We start from the raw sequence: 22,092 nt of genomic DNA, 5'->3' as shown, positions 1-22,092 counted from the left end.
AAATCCAAGAGGAGTCAGATGGGATAAAGACAGACCAGATGGAGTCCGTCTTGAGGAGGTGGGAGTAAACCCAATTGACCCATATGGAATCATGGCGGGAGGAGATTTTCCAAATAAGCTTGAGGATGCCCGCAATATTGGAGTCATGAATGCGACGAATGCTGGGGCCTCCCTCAACTTTTGGGAGACAGATGGACTTCCACTGACCAGGTGGAGGAATTTAGAGGTATCTGTCCCTTTCCAGAGAAAAGCGCAGAAGATGCGCTCCATAGCCTTTATGGTGGCTTTAGGGATGCTGAAAAAATCACTCCAGTATATATAGGAGGCTCGAAGGACCGACCGAATGCATTCAAGTCTGCTAGCAAAGGATAGAAGTTTGCCTTTCCAAAGTTGAAGATGATTGCGGATGTTATCAAGCATGGGGGTGCAGTGATGGCTAGACAGCCCGGTAGGGATTATGGGGAGACCCAGATACTTGACGGGGAGAGAGCCAATAGAGAAGCCAGCCAGGCGCAAGAGTTTTGTAAAACTTAACTTTAGGGAAAAAGGTATACCTCAAAGTTAAATGTTCGATAATTCTCACTCATATGCAGCAAATCGTTGCTGTAGATGGTGTAATAATCTCCAATATGTTGTTCCAACTTCCACAAAGACTCAAGTGATTTGGCCAAAAACACAAATACTAGGGTTTTCTAGCAAAATCCCCCCTCAATATGAAAACCATGAGACGAGCGTAGGGGGTTTAAATTTTGACCCATTTTGATCGAATTTTGTATTTAATAACAAAGGAATATATCATTTCGCCGAAACGTAATGATACATCCCACCAAAACCGAGATTTCGAACGAAATGGCGAAATTTCGGTCAAAACATGGCATTCCTGTAGAGTCGACTAGCATTTCGTTTCAACACTTTGTCAAAACTGTAATAATTCGTGAAATTATGGTTGTTTCTACCGAGATTTTGAAATATGGCTGAGACAATATGTTTTGCTGTCAGTCTGTCACTACTATTCTACAATGAGATGGGAGCTTTGCTGTGAGGAGGAGCTCTACATCTGTACTTATCAATCTTCTGATTTGTTGTAATTTTGCCTCATCTTTTGTTGGCTGGGAGGTGGGGCTTCTAACCACATCTTTTTCTCTTTTACTTGCATTAAGATATCTAAACTCTAATTTTCTACCATAGGAAAAAGTTATTCTCACCCCTTCATTTTAGTCGCCTAAAATAGCTATTTTATTTCATTTTTATTTTACTAGAGTTGTGAATGCATGATCAGCAGGAAGATGGAATTTTGGTTTTGTACTGTCGAAAGCAGCTTGAGGAAACCTGAGAAACATTACGGATACAGTTTCCCTTTCGAACTTTTAGTCTTGATTCCTGTTTTGCTTAGCCAGTCAAGTAGGCTTATCCATTTTTAAATATGTCATCATTTCATTTATAGGTAGATTGAAATTGGCTTCGAATAGGTTGTGTCACAACTTTCCATCTCATGATTATTGTTTTTTTTTTTATTGTTTTTGAGGTTTTACAGCTGCTGCACTGCTACTTCTTCCTTTTATTTATGTGTTTTTTTATTTATTTGAGACTGGGTCTTGAAGCAATCTTGCTTCCTATTATTTGCAATGAATGAATGAATATTCATTAGTGTGGGAATATCATCTGCATAATGGATTTGTCCTTTCTTGTCTATATTGATAACTATTCATTATCCTTTTTGTTTCTATGGTATACAAATGCTGATTATAATATCTCAACTCATATTTCTGGCTAATTTTCACTTTCCTTTGCACTTTCTTTCTTTTTGTTAGATCTTTGCCCTAAAATTTTCTCCTCTTCTCATGCTAGTTTGGAAACTGCTGGCAAGATCGAGTCTATCGATGGGCCATGGAGTGAGGTCAATGGGATACACTCACTTCACAGTTATAACAGCAGTAGTAACAGTAATAGCAGTAGCATCAGCAGCATAAGTAGCACATCCAGTGAAAGTGATTATAGGACCACAACGGGGACTGGTGACCTTGAGGCAGATGCTGATTCACTAACATGTAAACAGTCTGATTTATCTTCTAATGATCAGTTTGAGAACGATGGCCAGAAACTGGTACGTCAGCTTATTCATACTTAATATTTATCACTTCATTTCACTTTACCATTTTGTTGTATTACTGTTTTCATTAACTCTGTTTCTCTAAATTCATGTTATGTGACATAATAAGGTTGATGGACTTCTGATGCCTCAGGTTTTGAAAGTTGTACCATCTGAAGCTCTAATTTATTCTATCACTGGAAATATTAAGTACAGCTGCTCCTCATTCTCCCCTCTTTCCTATTTTAAAATTTTAGAACAAATAGATGAAGTGAAATTTTTATTGATTTGGAAAGCGGTGGTGAGCCCCAAATAAAAAAGTGATGTACAAGAAGTGCATCCGGAGTGCTGTATGACCGACGTATTCCTTTCAAGCTTAAAGCAAAGTTCTATAAGACTGTTGTTCGACCTGTCATGATGTATGGGGCAGAATGTTGGCAGTTAAGAAGTGTCATATTGATAAGATTTGTGTAGCAGAAGTGAGGATGTTAAGATAGATGTGTGGAAAAACAAGGATAAAGTACAACATGAACATATAAGAGCGGACTTGGGAGTTGCCTCGATTAATGACAAGCTCCGAGAGAGTCGTTTAAGGTGGTATGGTGATATTCGACGGAGGCATAGGAATGCCCCAGTAAAGAGGAGTGATATGATTCCAATTTATGGAGCTAAAAGAGCTAGGGGCAGACCTAAAATGACCATAGGAGAAGTTATGAGGAAGGACATGCATAGTCTAGGTCTTGTACCAAGTATGACAACGGACAAAACCTATTGGAGGGCAAGGATCCATGTCGCAGACCCTTTTCAGCTGATCTTCTGACGTGCTGGGCTGTGCCTCTTTCCTCTTACTACCTTTCATCTTTCATTTTTCTAATTATTTTCCATCTTTCATTTGTCTTGTCTCCCTTTTCATTTTTCATCTCTTTCCCCATCTTTTCTTCCCCTTTTTGGTTAGAACTCTGTTTTCCCTACTTTGTTTTGTTTGGATCCATGTAGCCGAACCTATTAAGTTGGGATAGGGCTGAGTTTGTTGGTGGTGTTGTTTATTGTTATACAAGAAGTCAACAATGTAGTATAGTATGCCTTACCTGTTGAAATCCAATAGGGCTCCTGGAGTTGGTATGCAGTTCTGGTATGGGCAAGTCGGGAGAAAAAGAAAACCAGAAATTCATTTACTTAGCTCGAGAATTGTTTAATCCACCAAATTGCAACATATAGAAATAATATACATGCAATAAATTCCTTAGTAAGTATGCATCTTTCCTAGTTACCAAAAGTACTCTCATAGAGTAATGCAAGCTGCCCGCTTAGGAGCAAACCCCACTTGCCCAACTTGCTCAGAATCTAGTGGAAGCAGGCTCTACTAATACCCTTGGTTAGAGTATCTTTGAGCTGATCACCTGTAGTCTTAAATAGGATGTCGATTACCTATTTGGATGCTAATAGGCAACAGGTGATTTTATAAAGTTGAAGAAGTCGAGGTGGAATCAATTTCACTTGAGCCTTTATATGACACAATCTGGATTTCTATAGATGAGACATCGTGCAAATCTTTTCGATATTTCTAAATACTAATAACTAAGAGAACCTACTCTAGTTATGAGTTAAAATTAAGTTATTTTATTACTATTTATTTATTTGTCATTTTGAATTCTACTATTTAATTCTAATACTAATAGGATAGAAAACTATTGATGCATGCATTAAATGGCATTTACAGTACACGAGAGATTGGGGGGGGGTATGGTATGTCCCCCCATTGTATTCTTTCATTCTTTTTGGAAATTAATAAAATTCTAGGGGCTGGCCCGGGTCCAAGGTAATATTTGTGTTAAAAAAAAAAAGAGAGATTGGGGGGGGGGGGGTGACGGGAAAAAATTGCTGATTCTGTTGTCCTAGACAGATTAACCCCTATGACCTGTTTTTTGATCATTTCTGCAATCATCGGCTCATTGTGATGCAGAGTCTTTGACTCTACTTGCCGACAAAGATTAATGCATTAGAACTGCAGGAAGTGTGACACAGGAATCAGGATGGTCTGCAGACCATTTGCACAGGTTAGATATTGGCTGCAATCGGGTTCAGATTGGCAGATTTAGGATCCCCTTCTTCAAATCCTTGATGCTAATCAGCATCAGGAAACATATAGGAGTGATTAGATGCCAGAAAATGTCCAAAATGGTTTTTTGATTTTCAAACCTACTTTGACAATTTGGAGTGAGAGTTTGTCAATTATATAAAAAAGGTTCTACAAGTACCATATTATACAACATATAATGTCAATATTATTTAGAATCTTTCCCAAATAATATTATTTTTTAATATTTTCATCATATATGATGTAAAATATTGATTAGTTAACCATGCATTTCCCCTCATAATATACTTTGTATTATATTATTTTGTTATTATAAATTTATTAGGTATGCAGAAAATTAGGAATTATTTTGTTAGGTGAGGGGGGGGGTATCAAAGTACATGCAAAGCATAGTTGTCAAGGCGTCGCCTAGGCGTCTAGGCGACTGTAGCCTTAGTGCAAGGCATTGGTTTTTATTGGTATCGAACTAGGTTTGGCACTTAGTTATGCCAAATATTTCATTTACTTAAGATATTATTCATAAATAAGCAAATAACCCCTATTTGAAGATATTATTCATAAATAAGCAAATACCCCCTATTTGAATCCAATAAAAATAGTTAAAAATAAAATTTAAAAAAGATAAAAAGTCAACCCCCCACAATTCAAGAACAAAAACTGGATTTTCGGCGGTAAGTGAAATTTTCAACTTTCAAATGCTGAGTTTTTTCTCAAATCTAAAAATTCTATAAATCTTATTACACCAAAACATTACTAAATCAAAAGAGCGGTAAAATCATTTTTTTTTGGTCTAAAAATTTATTTTCATTCAGGGCGATTTAAACAGAACTCTTGCACACCAAGTAAGGTTTGACCAGAACTTAACTCCTTCAATATAAATTAGATTAAGTAGCCTTGGATTTGTTGGAAAGTTAGTTTTGTGCTATACCTAATACCAAAAAGTCTCATGTAAAAATAAAATCATTTCACCAGTCAAACTTATTAAAGAACACGAACATTTCTCTAAATCGAGAGCAGTTTAATTACTTATAGATAAGATCATATTTTTCAAGAACAGTACAAACCAATTGTGAGACTAGGTATACTAGGAGAGTGATCATTTCCAAGATAGTATAAACCAAATGTATGTTTTGATTGTTTCAAACTTTCAATAGCTTGCTTCTGCAGTTCTGATGTCTTCTAGTTCTATGTTGATTTTTGATGACTTGATGTGGCTTAATGTTGATTTTTGATAATATAAGGTATATATTGTAGTGTACCCAGTGCACTAGGCTCCCGCCACTAAGGGGTCTGGGAGGGTCATAGTGTACGCAGCCTTATCCCTGCTTTTGCCGAGAGTGGACTCGACCCCGTGACCACTTGGTCACAATGGAGCAACCTTTACCATTGTACCAAGGCCCACGCTGAGGTATATATTGTAGCATACTAAATAATGTCAGAAAAGAGGGGAAATAAAAAATAGCAATTGTGCGCCTTGTTTCCTAAGCGCTTAGTCACCCCTCCACCATCTTGACAACTATGATGCAAAGTAGTTCCATATTTTTCTAATGTGAGTCTTGCACAGTTTTAATGCATTTTTAACAGAAACCTAGAAATTACTTCTGATAAAAAAAATCAGTCCACTAATATCAATGGAAGATCAACTCACACCCTATAACATAACATATATAGGGCATGCTAATGTGACATGAATTTTCCAGATTATTGTTTGGTTGAAGAGGCTTTCTGCGGAAATTACTTGTTTTATTGACATCTGCCAAAACTTGTCAAAACCTTTGGAAATTAACTAAAAAACACCTTATGGGAGATTGGGAGTGTTAGTTCGCTGTTTTCAGTTTTAAAGCAAAATTAACCAGATTTCTGCCAAACTTTTTCTTAAATTTAACCAAATTATAGCAAAAGGATGAAATTATGGGATTGAAAATTTTCTTCGCTGAGGTGAGGGATAAAACCTTTATTGATTCCTGGTGGTCTGGGATAAAGAGGTGAGAAATATCTGATTTACTATGATACTATAATACAAGGGCAAAGTTCGGATCCAACTTTTGTTGACAGGGAGGGGTCTTTCCTTGGATCCGTTATTTGGCTGGGTGCTATGGGTTGGAGTTGAAATCTAAATATTTCCTACATTCTGAAGTTTTCAATCCAAATTTGCAATCATGAAACTCATTCAGGTAGCATAAGTTTAAGTTTCAACCTTTATGTGCACATTCCATGAGCGATGAAACCATATTGGTGAGTTCCTAATTTATGTTTTGAGATAGCTGATAAACTGATTAATCGCACCTGTATCACGTGCAATAATTCGTTGGCAGCAGAGATGTGTGCTATCATTCAAGCCTTTGATTCTGTGGGTATCAATTGGAGGGTCACCTCTCTTCTTTATTTTGTGTTCTGCTAATTGAAGTGGCAACCAACTTAATACCAGTATAATACGTCTCCTTCAAGCGACCAAACGAAACCTTCTTTTTAGAAACTAAGATGCCTTTCTTTACCCTAGCTATTTCAAATTATTTTTTGGGTTTGGGGGGAGAGGTTTGAGATAAGACAGAAAGATATTTCATTCGTAAATGAAAGTATATATATATATATATCCGGTCCAGTGACTTGGCTTACAAAGATTACTGCGTACCATATATATATATATATTCTTTAAAGTGTGTTGGGACGAAAAAGTTCTATACAGACGTGAAAATCAGAATATCCAAATGATCTTCAAGACCACCAAGGGTTCTCATTGCTCCACTCCCTCTGGATCTTCTAAATTTCTTATGAAGCGCATCAACTAGGATCCAATTTATAATTTTGGAGTTTTTCCTTTTTCCCTATGTTTATATTCAACAGTCACATTTATTTGTTTCATAATCCTCACTATAATCACTAGCACGATCAATTGCCATTTTTAGCCCAACTGAATAAAAGTGATAATGTAAAATTCAACTTCAGGTTTATCTCAAACTTGCCAAGGTCTTTAATGTGAAATTCTTTTCAGTTGCTTTTTGACTTGATATTTATTTTATGCAATTTCTCATCATTGTAAGATTTTCTTATAGCATATGTTAATGTGGATCATCATATAATTTTTGAATATAAAAAATCTGTGGATTGATCATCATTGATTGCTACTTGGATAAGGTAAGAGAAATTATTTACTTGTTTTCTTTTTCGTTTTTTACTAGTTACAGAGGATCACCAACTTTCTTAGAGTGACTGAAGTTATGATGTGAACATACTCAATATGCTTTCAATTACTGAAGTCCTGCTCCTCTTTGTCCTAAATTATTATGTTTGTCAAGTGACTCAGCATAGCAATTTGACCCTATCTTTACAGGTTTCTAAGCGTCCTCGCATGGGGATGACTGATTCATTTGTTCAGTCAGGAACAGGAATAATTTCGTCCATGCAAGAAGCATATAAGTCAGGGTATAATTCCATTGAAGTTAACAACTCAGCCATCGCAGGAGTGGTAAATGATTCTATAGGATCTCATTGGTTAGATGATGAAGACAGGGGTATTGGCATGGACATCCAAATACTTCTTTCTGAGTTTGGGGATTTTGGTGACTTTTTTATTGATGATGCTCTGCCTTTTGGTGAGGTATTCTCTTGTTCAGATATCATCATCATATTCACCTATTTTCATTCGTTTTTCATAAATTTGTTTTGCATTTTATTAGCCAATATGTTTTGTTATTTTCAGTGTTATAGTTCCGAATGAGGGGATTAGGACTGACCAAGCTTTGCCTGAATCTTACACCTGGGCATATGCAGCTAGATCTAAATCCTGCTTAATCTTGCCAGTAACAGGGCAGGACACCTTGGTTACCAGATTTATCGACTAGCCTAAGCTTTTAGATTGAGCCAAGCCCTGTATGTTTGTTTATGTAAGCCTGGTATTAAGTCCATGGCCTGGAGTCTGGCCTAGAAGTGCATCTCTATTGACAGTGTACTGTTGGCTGCTAATAATGCCCATTGGGTCAGGTTGGACCATTGTCACCTCCATCCTTTGTAAGTGTTTTGACTGAGAGTCATACAAAACACTTTCAGTATTTACTATGGATTTCTTCTGAAAATTTCGAAGTGGCATCACATATATATCATGATGAAGTTGCCCATTATCACAAGAAATACAGATATTCCTTTCCTTGTTATGTTTATTATGCCAAGAATTTACTCTGTCTGCTTGGGGTGCTGAATACAAGTATTTGACATGATGCACAACTGTAAAGTATTCATTTTATAACACTAATCAGTTCTGTTTTCTGCAGTATCCCCAGTTCTGTTTTCTGCACAACTGTAAATTCATTTTGGGTTATTGAAAGCAGTTCTCTTTTTTGCCTATCATTTTAATAAACTGATAGATCATTGTCAACTTGTGGATCTCACTTTTCTCCCTCCATATTTCTTAGCATTTCCAAGATTTAAATGATCTAAGTGAACATGTAACTATTTTATGTATTTATTTACTCTAAGCCTACCATTGGTTGGTCTGCCTTTCAAAAAATTACATTGATCTGAAACAAGAACAAGCTTTTATTCTTTTTTAGGTTATTGATTTTCTGATATGATTTGCATAAAGGCTGTTGGAACTCATTATGAACCATCTTTTGGTGAAGCCCCCAGGAACTGCAGAATCACAAGCTCTAATGTTTCCAGTTGCAGACTCAGGAGATGTAAGTGGTAGTCCTTGTACTGTAGGGATGGATGTAACAGATCAAATGTTTGTATCTGGATTTCCATCTTTTGATGGCTTTACTGCACCTCCTCCAGTTGTTATGGATGAGTCACAGAGCATAAATCAAGAAGTTATTCAGTCAGCAGCTCCAGGAAGTTTTTCTGCAGCACCCTCCACAAGTGAGTTTGACCATTTGTCTAAAGCTGAAGCCATTATGACATTCGCTGAAGAATATAGAGCTGTTGCAACCCATGCAACCGATTTGCCCTCGTCAATTTTCAGAAGCCCATACATGCCAAGTTCTAGGAAGTTGGATAGTTCACATTCAACCTCATGTGTTTATGTATATGGTGCAATGCCGCCGCCTTCTTCTTGTTTAGATGTCTCAGATGAGAAGCTTAGCGTGCCGGCGAATTCAAAAGCTGATCCTGGGGGGCATGAAGCAAGTTTCACTCAATACTCAAATAAATTTTATACTCTTGTTGAGTGGGGGAAAGAGAAGCTTGATGGTAGATCATTGACTTGTAATAATAGTGCTGCTTCTTGTGAGGTGGTAACACCATCTTCTTCTGTTTCTGGTTTCAGTTCTGCAAATGCTGCAATACTTTTCCAGAAGAAGAATGAAAGCACATTTGAAGCAGGACACCTGTTGTTGTCTTCAAAGACTGTGCTTGCTACTGAAGTTGAGTGCATCATGTTCCAAGCTTCTATGTGCAGGATGCGTCACATGCTGTTATCATTGAGTACTGTGCTACCTACTGGGCTGAGTAGATTAACTAGCAGTGCTATTTTGGATCAGCTCCCAGGGGACCCAAGCACAACAGGAGACAAGTTTTCTAGCAAGTATGAGGTAAAGAAAAAGGAATGCATACCAGTTAGAATAGCGGGTGATGTTGATGGAGGAATACTTGATGGGCCTGTTAATGCACCTGTTGGTGTTTGGCGTTCTGTTGGGGTTCCCAAAGGGGCTAAGTCCACAAATTCACCAAGTATTGACAATACACCATCTTTGCACCATACTCTTTTCAACGAGGAAGGTATGGTGACATATTCTCACAAACAACCTGTTGAAGAGCTTCTGGATGCTATGGCCTTACTTGTCCAACAAGCTACTTCATTTGTTGATGTGGCACTGGATGCTGACCATGGCGATGGTGTATATGGTTGGCTTGCACTACAAGAACAATGTAGGCGTGGATTTCCTTGTGGGCCTTCTATGGTCCATGCAGGCTGTGGTGGAGTTATGGCTTCTTGTCATTATCTGGACATTGCTGGCTCAGAATTACTTGACCCACTTTCTGCTGATGTAAGTTGATTTAAACCTGCTCTCAACTCTTTCACATTTTGTTTTTCTGTATTATGTGGTACTGTAAGATATTGTTAATGCTGCCTATCTATTGTTTATTCAACTATATTTGGATGTCATTTAATATATCTTTACTTTGTCTGAAGTCCAAAATGGATATATTGACCAAGGTGTCAAGAATTGGGAGGTGATTTTAAGAGACATCTTGGAGATGTATCAGAGAGATGCTAAGAGACACAAGACATGCTAAAGACAGCATGAATAAGCTTAGGATACATGCAATTCGCAGTAATTAGGTCCGACCATAGGATGTTAAGTGGTTGGACCATTATCCACTGCATGGCAGATTAGTTAGGGTCCAAATTTTGTGTACAAGTACGCCCTTGGTTCCCTGATTCCCTGTAAATTTTGAACTCAATTAGAATTAACTATGTTGCAATATAAAGCTTTTGAAAATTCAGTAAGTTTCATAATCGAAAGGATGGCTAAAAACACTGGAAAGATGCCAATACATTGGTGGTAAATGATTGGTTTTGCTGTCAAAATTGACATGTAACCAATCTAGACCATGCTCTTCCTATTCAATGGTTGGATTTGCCAAAATCATCCTTCCATGAGGCACATATGATGGTCAGTGCATGGTAGCCTCCCTGGGTGGACTGACCACAGGAAACTTTACCTAAATATAGATGTGGTAAGAGTCGATGGTTGAGGGCTTTTCCGACTCAATGTCACCCTCATCACTGATGCGGTTTTCGTCGTCAGGTGCATTTCTTCTGCTTTTTCTGCTACTGCTGCTGCTGTTGTTATTCTGTATCGGCTGTGTCAATTTTGTATTAAGTCGTTTCGATCGATAGTCGAGAGAGCTTGATACCAAAATCCTTCTTTTTTAATGTTTCATTTAGCAGGTTTCGTATTGACACCCCATATCCTAGTATAGTTTGATAAGTATCGAGACAATTCCTTGATATTGGCAGATGTGGTAAATGAGACTTCTGTGGATAATAACTTACAAATGCAGTTAAGGCAAGGTTTGAGGTCTCGGTTTCAGACATGGTTCGGTCAGAGGCTCAAAACTGAGTTGTCTTGGCCGATATCCGAGAGCACGGCGGATCTCAGCCGTGTTGGTGTATTTTATTTTCAGCCCTTGGTTTCGGTGGCCATATGGCTTAATCAGGTCCTGAAAATTGCAGGATAGCCTATTTTAGGCCTTATAAACATAATGGAACCCTTAGTCCCTTAAGTTTTTTTTTTTTTTAAAAAAAAAAAAAAAAAACCAACAAAAGAACTAACTCAAAATGGTAGTTTGACTTTTGAGTTTTGACATATGGTTGGTAGTCTACGCTGTATATATATAGTCATATGGCCTATCTCATACAATCTTTAGTACTCGAATACATATAATTTATTTAAAATCCTAAATAAGTCATACGAGCATGTGAAAAGACATGAAATTATAAACCTTTAAATAAATCATACATCAAACATTATTTATTACGAAGAGTCAAAGGGTGATATATATAAGACTATTAGATTATAAGAGTGAACAATATAAGCAACAATGCCAGTGAGTCACCTAGTCTTGGAATGAGTGCCGGGCCTGATCAAAACCATTAGAATGTTGCTGATGTCGAACGAAGTTTTCCTCTCACTGAATCACAAAAACTTACCATGTCATAGTATGACGTAAAAAACATTCTAAGTCGTCCACAACAGCCCTATAGATGGAATCGTTAACATACAGCCATACAGGGGGTACCCTAACATAGAGCACCCTATATCTCTGAACCGTGCAGAACTCGAGTGAGAACCACTACTACTGGATGGCTGGGGGGCCGGGAACCTGAAGATGCTGCGCACAAATCCTGACCCGGTGTGTGACTGACCCTCATACTCAGAGACAGGGGGTAATGATGACAAAGAGCCAACCTGCCCAAACTAACCATACCCAGTATAGTGACTATCATGATGCAGTTCGACCGAGACAACTCAGTTTTGCAGCAAACCGAGACAAAACCTTAGGGGAGTTTACAAAATACAAAGTTTCGATTGGTTTTAACCAGTTTTGACAATTTCAATAGTTTCGACCAATTTTAACCAACCCAATTTCAGTAGTTTCGACCAGTTTTGACCAGTACATCACATGTCGAGTTTTACCCAAAAAATACCAGGTTTCAACCAATTTCGGTTTCTGGCTGGTTAAAACCTACGTCGGCACCAAAATCTTTGTCCTTCGTGACTATGGTTGGAACCGGTGCTCCACGTACCATATGGCCCATATCCATATGACGGTGCATGCCACTGCTACCCATACCTACTACCCTCCATGCTCATACCTCCGAGACTATTAGTCAAACTTGACATTGATGTCATGGACTCTAGTGTATCATCCTAATGCTCAAGTGGTGCTACAAATACGCGACGCGGGCCTCCTGAGTAGCCTGTAGTCCATGCATGTGTGCGGGTACGTGCACCTTGGTCATCATCCTGTGTGGCATGATTATAGTGAGTCTTGGCCTATAAAGTAGACTGGCTCTGGCTCTGGCTCCGGCTCTGGCTCTGGCTCAACTTGGAATTGGTACCTCTTGCACAACCCCCATGATCACCACCATTACTAGAATGCGACCACTTGGGGTCCTCACCATCCTGACCAGCTTGAGACTCGCAAGGTCGCGGTGTCTGTGAATACACACGGTCCTCGCGAGATGACATATACTCATCCACATCCATACCCATCTGACTAGCTATCTCTGGGTCTAGCCTACCCTCAACTTGATCCATAATAGGCTCACCTTGATCTTTCACCCACTGGTATAGGGGATCCTCATCATCTGAGTCAAATCTGAAAAATGTTGGTAAGCTCGATTGGTCGTTATTACCCTTTGCGCCTTGGTGTATGTGCTATATCCTCGGTCTCATGTTATAATGCACGTACACCAATTGCTCCAGTCGTTTGTGGCCCAGTCGGTAATGCCTCTTGGAGTGGATCATTGAGAATGTACTCCAGTTGCGCTCACATCTGGAGGCAGAAGAAGTCTGAGAAAGCATTTCTGACTGCTAGCTTTCTCAAGTTAGGTGAGTCTCTCCCATAGAGAGCCCATCATTTGGCTGCATTACAAATTTAGATTATTAAGATTAATTAAAGGTATATGAATTCAATGAAGACAATATGACAAATAAATGAATAATGCACGTGGACCTAGAATGAATTGTAGCTGCACGATCGAATCTCCCCTCAGCATCTCTGAAGTTATTTATCTATACTCATTTCATAGTTCAAACATGGCTTAAGTTAGTACACAATAGAGTATAGGGTAATTACATTCCTAAAAATTAGTGACTATTTTGGTCTCGCTTTTTTTTTTTGGGTGAATAAATATATTACCAAACCCTAGGAGGGGGCAGGGGGAATATACAAGGAGAAGGGGAGAGAGAAGAGAGGGGGGGAAGAAACAAAATCAAGCCATCCTAGAAAAAGGAGGCCGCAAAAGAGAGAGGTCTGAAACCCAGGTAACTACAATGTGCTTGTTCCTTGGGGTGTCAGTATAAGATCTATGGGGTAAGGTGCTAAGCTTAGAAGAGACATCGAAAGAGATGTCTTTTCAAATCGAGTCAATAGATCTTGATTTGGAAGTTCATCTCCTAAGATTCCTCTCCATCCAGATATGGTGAACAACAGAGCCAAAAACGAGCTTTCCAACCATGTCATAGAGAGTGCTGCCTTTGAAGGTCTTGATCATCCAGAGCCATTCTCTATCAAAGGGTAAGTGTCTCCTGCTGCTGGGTCAAATGGACAAGAGGGCTATTTTCCAGATGGTAGATGTAAAGGTACAAGCAAAGAAAAGGTGGGCAGTGTCCTCAAAACCATTCCAACAGAAAATGCAGTAGGGGGAGACAAGGATGTTTCGGTGAAGGAGGAAGGCTTGGGTTGTGAGGCATAGGTTAAGCGATCTCCAGGTCGGAAGGCTATGACGAGGGATGAGGCCTTTGAACCAGACTAGGTTGTTCCAAGGGACGGGAGGGCTAGGGTTACGAACAAAATTCCAAGCCGAACTAAGGCTAAAGCGGCCAGAGGGGGAGGGGACCCAAATAACCTTGCCCATTAGAGTTTGGGGGGGGGGGGAGGGGAGGAGGGGCGGGAGAGTGGACCAGATCTGAGAGAGGATAGGGATGGGGGGGAGGGAGGTAACCAAGAGCCAAGAGAGATGATGGAGGATAGGGGGCAGATTTGGGAATGCCAGAGGAGTAGATTGCTCTAGGGCCAAAGACATTGTAGAGAATTCCAAGGGGTGCAAGGGGTCGAGCCAAAGAGAGGTCAATGATTCATCAACAACAGCCGAGGAGAAGAATCTTTCGCCAGACCCAGGAGGAGTCAGAGTGGATGGGGACAGTCCAGATGGAATTGTTTTTGAGGTGATGGGAATAGACCCAGTTGACCCAGATGGAGTCATGCCTAGAGGAGATTTTCTAGATAAGCTTGAGGATTCCAGCAATATTAGAATCTCGGATGCGGCGAATGCCTAAGCCCCCTTCAGCCTTAGGAAGGTAAATGGATTTCCAGCTGATTGGATGTAGAAAAATTTGGAGGCTTCTTTCCCTTTCCAGAGGAAGGCACAAAATATGTTTTCCAAGGCCCTGATAGTGGCTTTGGGGATACCAAAGATGCCACATCAGTACGTGTAAGATGATTGGAGCACCGATCTGATGCATTCAAGCCTACCCGCATAGGAGAAGAGTTTGCCTTTCCAAAGCTGGAGATGCTTACGGATATTGTCGAGTATGGGGGTGCAGTGGTGGCTGGAGAGCCTAATAGGGATAAGAGGAAGGCCCAAGTACTTGACAAGGAGAGCTCCAATAGTGAAGCTAGTAAGGCGTAGGAGGGCGTCTTTGTTAGAGTCAGGGATGCTTGCCAGGAAAATTTTGGACTTGAGGAGGTTGATACGGAGGCCGGAGAGGTCTTCAAAAAGGCGGAGGGAAGGCATGATGGTGGAGATAGAGGAGGGGAAAGTCTTAGAGAATAACATGAGATCATCGGCAAATGCCAGGTGGGTGAGGTTGAGTTACTTGCATTTGGGGATGGGGGAGATAAGGTGGAGATCCGTTTTGGATTGGAGACTCCTAGAAAGTACTTCGAAAGCCAGGGAGAAAAGATAGGGGGAGAGGGGGCAACTTCGCGAATACAGACTTTGGAGTGGAAGAATCCAGCAGGGGAACCATTAACCAGGACAAAGTAGGAGGGGGAGGAGATGTAGGCGAAGATCCAGCGGACGAAAGCAGGGGGAAATCCCATTAGGGAGAGCACATCACAGATGAAGTCCCAGCGGAGGGAATAAAAAGCTTTGTGGAGAGATCTTCATAAGGGCGGTGGGCAAATGAGATTTACGATCGAAACCTCGCACAATCTCCGAATAGAGAATAATATTATCCGCAATACTTTTCCCATAAATGAAGACCGATTGATTGGGGCTGACCAGGGAGGGGATGACAAGCTGAATCCTATTGGCAAGAATCTTTGCAATGTACTTGTAGAGAAGGTTGCAAAGGGAGATAGGTCTGAAATTAGACAAGGAGGAGACTCCATCCTTTTTGGGGATGAGACAAAGGAAGGTTTGGTTGATCTGGGCAAGTTGGCTGGGTTTAAAGAAGAAGCTACAAATAGCTTTAAAGAGATCTCCTTTGATGGAGTCCTGGCAACTGAGGAAGAAGCCCATACTAAAACCATCCGGACCATGAGCTTTGTTGGATTTGTGGGAGAGAATAGTTTTGGAAATCTCATCATCAAAGGGGATGGGCAGAAGGAAGTCTATAAAGGAGGGGGGACAAACTTTTTAATGAGGTTCGGGGGAATGGGGGAGGGGGGGGGGGGGAGGATGGGATTGAAGAGGGAGGAGAAGAAAGAGGCCGCTTCAGCTTTGATGTCAAAGACGGAGGAGATGGGGGTTCCATCCTGAGCGAGGAGCTGGGTAATAGAGTTGGAATTCAGCCAGGCTCGCAAGGAACGATGGAAATACGCTGTGTTAGAGTCTCCTAGCTCTAGCCATTTGATTCTGGATTTTTGGCACAAGAAGCTTTCTTTTGGAGAGAAAGAGAGAAGAGTTCCTCAGAGAGCTTTTTTCTTCCAAAGCAAGCTCAGGGAGGAGGAGAAGGAATATTGCCAAAGGTGGATAGGTTCCATTGCTTGAGAACAGATTTGGTGTGACAGAGCTTTCTAGCAAAGGCTGTCACGCCCCCATCCTATTAAAGGGTAGTTTGCAATAAAGGGGGTGATTGGGACGACAGGTGTCATCCCAATACACCAGGATCACAGATACAGTGTCCCGAGCCACAGCCCACCCAGTTATCAAGTCATGATAACATCAGAGAATGTATCCAATGGAATAAATCATTCCAATTACAGAGTTAGCGGAAGCGAAAATCATTTAAATCATATAAATATAGAGCATCGGTTCTCTAATGATAACACATAATACAGTTACAATATCCCGTATCCATCCATTTATCTCCGTACATTTACACATGAAGTTCATACATGAATGAAGATGAATACAGAAATAAATATTTAAATCACGCCACTAGGGCATCATTCTTGGGTGTACATCGACATCCAAGTCCCAGCCACCGGCTCCACTTGATTCGCATCCGTAAGTGCTCATCAAGAGAATACCTGCATATCAACTAAAAGGGGTTGCGCAACGGGGTTAGCTCCACAAGCTGGTGAGAGAGCAAAGGGGAATGCACATACAGACAAACACGCAATTTCGAACAATTCATGATGCATGTAAATGTTAGATTCATTTTCCACCTAGCACACAAATTCTATATGAACATGTTGAATTTGGAAGACATACAATTTTTAATTTATATCTATGGTAAGTTCTTCCTCGGTCTATAAGAGGAACCAAATTGTGATATCCTTCCAACCAGAGATGTAGTTCCCAGAGTCAGTTGAACCCTGTAAATGTTGCACCACTAGTTTTTGGTTTATATTTGGAGCTTGATGCATTACCTAATTTCCCACAAGAAGAAGAAGCATGACCTAATTGAACCAGTTAATTTGTCTGGTTTTCTATTGGAACTGGACAACCTGGGTAGGATTGCCTGGCTGACTCTGTAATTAAGCAAATATTGGAGTTTTTCTTTATATATTTAGGATGACATCAGTTTGACCTACGTGGAGTTTCTGGTTGAGCTAGGTCCTGCCCCAATTAATGGTTTTGTGCCCAGTCCGATCCGGTTAATATTTTCATTCTAGTGATTGAGCTATAGTTCATCTGTGTTCTTCAAATCTTGCTGAAGTGTTTTCACTGGTCTCGATTCCATATAAAAAATTATAACAGCAAAAGTTGGAACATAAATGTACCTTGGGAGGAGCTGCCGTCTGTTTCTGGGTGTCGATGAATTGACATAATTTAAATGATTTTTTGTTTATGGTCACTTGAAAGCAGTTTTCTGGAACATGTATTAGATGTAGACCTTCGAAGCTGTCAAGGCAAGAGTTAAGGACAAAGCCTTCTGGTTTCAGGCCACACTTGATGCAACCTGATTAGATCAGTCTGCAGTTAATAGGCCCAAAAGGAATGAGTCTATTTAAAGTGATGATATCAATTGGATCTGATCTTGAAATTTAATGAGATACGTTTAAATAGGAATTAGTAAAAGATGAAGAGATCTGATTTTTTTAGCAGATTATTCTATTAAAGGAAATAAATCAGATAATAAGTGTCAGGGGGAAGAATAAAGTGGAGATATCGATTGAAGGAAGGGGAGAGAATAGGGGAAGAAGCTTAAGACAAGTAAATAAAATCAAGAGAAGAAGTCGGTAGCAACAAAGGGTTGATTAACCAAGGATTGATTGCATATTTATAGAAGAATTATCCCTGAGAAAACCAAATACCCAGGGTCAATTTTCAGATGTTCATCTGGTTATTGACAAAATCACGGCCAGAGTTGCAAATTGGGCAGTGGTAATGAATATAATTTTGAGAATACTGAATACTTTTTTACCACTAATCTCTTCAAGGGAGGTGTTAAGGGAGGCTGTGGAGTTAGTCGGATTTATGATGCACTTCCCTCCCAAAAAGAAATCCTAAGGATTCATCAAATTGAATGTGGATTTGCATGTTTCCTGGGGAACTGGAGCCATTGGGTACAAAAGTATAATTAGATGCCCGGATGGTAGAGTCATTTGAGCTTTATCTGGCCTTATTAGAGAAGTGAGGTGAGAACTGACGGCCTTAAAGGTGGGGAGGTGATGCAATCAAAAAGGAATTTCACCGTCTTTTAAAGTACTTTAATTTTTTGATTGGCAATCAAAACCAAAAAAAGAGACAAATAGAAGAGAAAGTGAAAGATAAAAGAACAGGGGCAGCACTAGCAAACCATGGGGCATAATGGAGGCCAAGAAACAGACACACTGCATCCATCTCAACCCCCTGCTTCAACCCCGCTGAGATGGTGGTTAGAGAAAAATTTGACAGAGATATAGAAGGGGGTGTTTTTTGTGTGATTTTTTCCCTTGAATTTCCTTTTGAAGAGTCATGTCATTTTTACAAAATGAATATTCACCACAAATATGCCCCTCAGTTTGGTTGTCATAAAAATTCTTCTAGCATAATTCCTCACTTCCAGGAAACTTGATACCAAACTTATACTGTTTACTTGTCCAGATGGATTGACCACCTATATTTCTTTAACAAAATTAATATATTATGTGTTTCACTGACTAAATTAATGACAACAATCCCATATTATTCATTGCCATTAATTAAATCCATGGAATTTCTTGTTACAGGTTAGTGCATCATCTGTAATTAGCTTGCTACAGTCAGATATCAAAGCTGCTCTAAAGTCTGCATTTCCAAATATGGATGGCCCATTATCAGTAACTGATTGGTGCAGGGGCCGCAGTCAATCAGGCGATGCAGGTACTGTGTGTGATGGATATTCTGCTGAATCCAGTTTAAGTGAATCTAAAGATGCTTCAAGTGCTGTTACTTTAGCCATTGGGGAACCAATTAGCCCATCACAGTCATCAACTGGTGGTTCTTCTGGCCCAAAAGGTAACTTTTTGCTTTACATACGTGATGAATTTCTTGATATTCGATGTAGACATGTAGTAACACAATTCAGTTCAATTTTTCAGTGTCTAGCACAACTGATGGAGCCAGAGCGGAGGAAACGTGTCAAAGAAGATCAAACCCAGAAATTTGTGGTTCAGAGACAGAAATGCAGATTAGCTTTCCTCGTCTCAGGCCAACACTATATGTGCTTCCATTCCCTGCTATACTTGTTGGGTAGGGGTCCCAGTTAAATCTTGCTTCTTGTTCCTACTGATTTTAGCTTCTGCTGAAAATCTACAAGAAGCCTTGTGAAGTAAATTTTAGGGGAGTTTTGTTTGTTTTCCCATAGGTGGTCTACCACATTATACCATGTGGTACATAAGCTGGAGTTATGTGGCCCACCATTGATCGATTTCATTGTAGGAAATCTCATAAGTCAACCTATTGTAACAATTGGAGCTATATTAGTTTTATTTTGAATTGCTAGGAGGAAACGTCGGTTATTATCAGAATAAGGTCTGTAAAATGGATGACCATGTTAGTCTTTTTGGATTAAATTTCTGTCTTCTAGGAGAAATGTTTTCAATGGTGGCTTTCAGCCTTTTGCTTGTGTACCATTTATATTGGTAGGATGTTGCAGTCTGTAGTATAGTCTTCCTGAACATTTTAAAAGTGACACAACTATAGCTAAAGATAAGCATAAATTACTGTTTCTGTAATAGGTACCAGGATGATTGGCTGAAGACATCAGCAAGCTCTCTACAACTATGGGAAAAGGCTCCTTTTGAACCATATGCTCTGCCAAAACCCGTAAGATTCTCAATAGAAGTCATGGTTTTCGTTATAGTTGCCTTCTTCCTTGTTTCTGGGTGGTGAAGGTTGTGGTTGGGGTGTGACAGAAACAGATATTAAATAAACTGGGTTTATTTTTTTTTTTCTTCTTTTTCATTTTATGATAGTTATTTATTTATTTTTTTATAACTGTTGCAGATGACTTATTATGTTATATGTCCAGACATTGATCCCCTTGTCTCTGCTAGTGCTGATTTTTTTCAACAATTAAGCACCGGTGAGTTTGATAGATGTGTGCTTGATTCCATCAATTAAAATATAGTGGCTGTGGTATGAATTTTGTATTAAGTAGTTTCAGATCTGAACTTGTTTTTTCGTAGGACTTCTGATTGTTCTAATCTTCTTTGGGGAATTTAGAATCTGTTTTACCTGTACATTTGAAAATATAAACAACCTCCGTCTTGTACACATTACTCTTGGGTACAAATGGCTTTACCTAAATCATATCCTTGTTGTGCCTGTAATATAGGAGAAAAGTGCATGTTTCTAGTTGGTTCTAGTTGTGCCTTTTTTTTCTTCCCAATTTTTTATTTTATTGTTGTTATCTGATAAGTAATATTGTTTTTGAGAGATTTGATTCTTTTCCTTGCTGCAATAACCTGTTCTCTCTGGTATGATTTTTTTTTTGAAAAGAGATTTTATCTAGTGCTTCTGAGTGCAACTTGAAGCTTTGTTTCTTTTCCTTGGTGCAATAACTTCTTGTCTTATTGGATTATTGTTCTTGAAGAATTTTGGGGAATAGAGATTAATAAAATCTGTTCTCTCTGGTATAAATTCTTTGAGTAGGTCTTTGTTTTCTGCTGCTTGCGTTGTAATATGAGACTCCTCTTTTTTTTTTTTTGCCTTGTCACCAGTACAGATCTTAACTTTCTTGATGCAGATCTGAAGACCAATGTTTGATGTAATTAGAGTTTTTTAAATTGAACCGGGTCCAATTGTTGGTTCAATTGAGTCATGTTGGTTTAGTGGTCATGTGATCACTTAAGTGATCATGTGACTCTTTATTTTTTTATATTTTGTCATTTGTTTAGAAGTCATGTGGCAACTTAATGGTCCCAATTCCTCTCCACGGTTTTGGAGAAGGAAAGAGTTGGTGTAATAGTTGGCTAGGGGAATATTCACACTCCTAGGCTGTTTAGGAATTGGCATATTGGCAATAATAAAGTAATTTTCATGGGGGCTCTCTCACTTCACAATTTTGAAAAAATACTCTTAAACTGCTGCTGCAACGTGTCTTCTCCAAGGAGATTTGTCTTGTGTTTGATCAAGGCTGACGGAATCGGTGTTTAATCCGATTGACACTTTGCGGTGTGAAGCCCGGGTGGTTTGATTTGGTTACTTGTTTTCTCCATTGCTGTTACGTTCAAGTTCTGATTCAAATTCTAGTTTCAAGAGTAACTCTACAACAACAAAGTTCTGTTCAAGTTTGTTCTTCAATCTACAACTGTGAACCTGAATCAAACCCTAACCATCCTCTTCTTATCTTTTAAACCACCCACAACCAGCATAGCATCACCCACCCATCAGAATACTACTAAAAGCTGACCGAGTGTCCTTCTAGCCCTTTGGAAGACTCGATCCAAACCTGATCCTATTCTGTCCACTACCCTAGAATCTCCATTCATTTCTCTTTCCAAAACCTAACCCTAACTCAACCAACCTTGCTACCGATTCTGTTCAGCAGCCTTAGGCTGGTTATTTGTTAACAAGACCTTCACTGGAAGACTCCCCTACATCAACTTACCTTAACCCTAACCTCAAACCCTAGTCCCCATGAAACCCTAACCCTAAATTTGACCTTTTCCATTAATTTAACCCTAACCAAATCTCCCTTAGGTTGATTATTTTCAATCTAGATTTCTTCTTTCAGGATTTTACTTGCCCTATAATTTTTTTCTTCCATTTATCTCTCATCCCCTCCCCCCCCCCCCCCCCCAAAAAATAAAAAAATAAAAAAGAAGTGAATAAAGATCCCATCCCCATTGTGCACGACTGTGAAAGACAGTTACCTAG

General features: G+C 39.4%; 1 protein-coding gene across 3 annotated transcripts in view; it reads left to right on the top strand.

Moving 5' to 3' along the window:
• The window catches only part of LOC122639941 (mediator of RNA polymerase II transcription subunit 13), a 62,408-nt gene that overhangs the window by 26,892 nt on the left and 13,424 nt on the right, over positions 1-22,092 (top strand). For all 3 annotated transcript variants that reach the window (XM_043832994.1, XM_043832993.1, XM_043832995.1), the window contains exons 12-18: positions 1,849-2,104; positions 7,519-7,785; positions 8,804-10,168; positions 18,960-19,227; positions 19,311-19,461; positions 19,950-20,037; positions 20,218-20,296. In XM_043832994.1, coding sequence (XP_043688929.1) covers positions 1,849-2,104; positions 7,519-7,785; positions 8,804-10,168; positions 18,960-19,227; positions 19,311-19,461; positions 19,950-20,037; positions 20,218-20,296 — 2,474 coding nt within the window. The remainder of the gene's footprint in view (positions 1-1,848; positions 2,105-7,518; positions 7,786-8,803; positions 10,169-18,959; positions 19,228-19,310; positions 19,462-19,949; positions 20,038-20,217; positions 20,297-22,092) is intronic.

Source organism: Telopea speciosissima, chromosome 9, assembly GCF_018873765.1.
Source record: "Telopea speciosissima isolate NSW1024214 ecotype Mountain lineage chromosome 9, Tspe_v1, whole genome shotgun sequence".
In the NCBI taxonomy this organism is placed as follows: domain Eukaryota; kingdom Viridiplantae; phylum Streptophyta; class Magnoliopsida; order Proteales; family Proteaceae; genus Telopea; species Telopea speciosissima.
The sequence above is the reverse complement of the archived record's forward strand: the minus strand, read 5'-3'. Positions and strand labels throughout refer to the sequence as shown.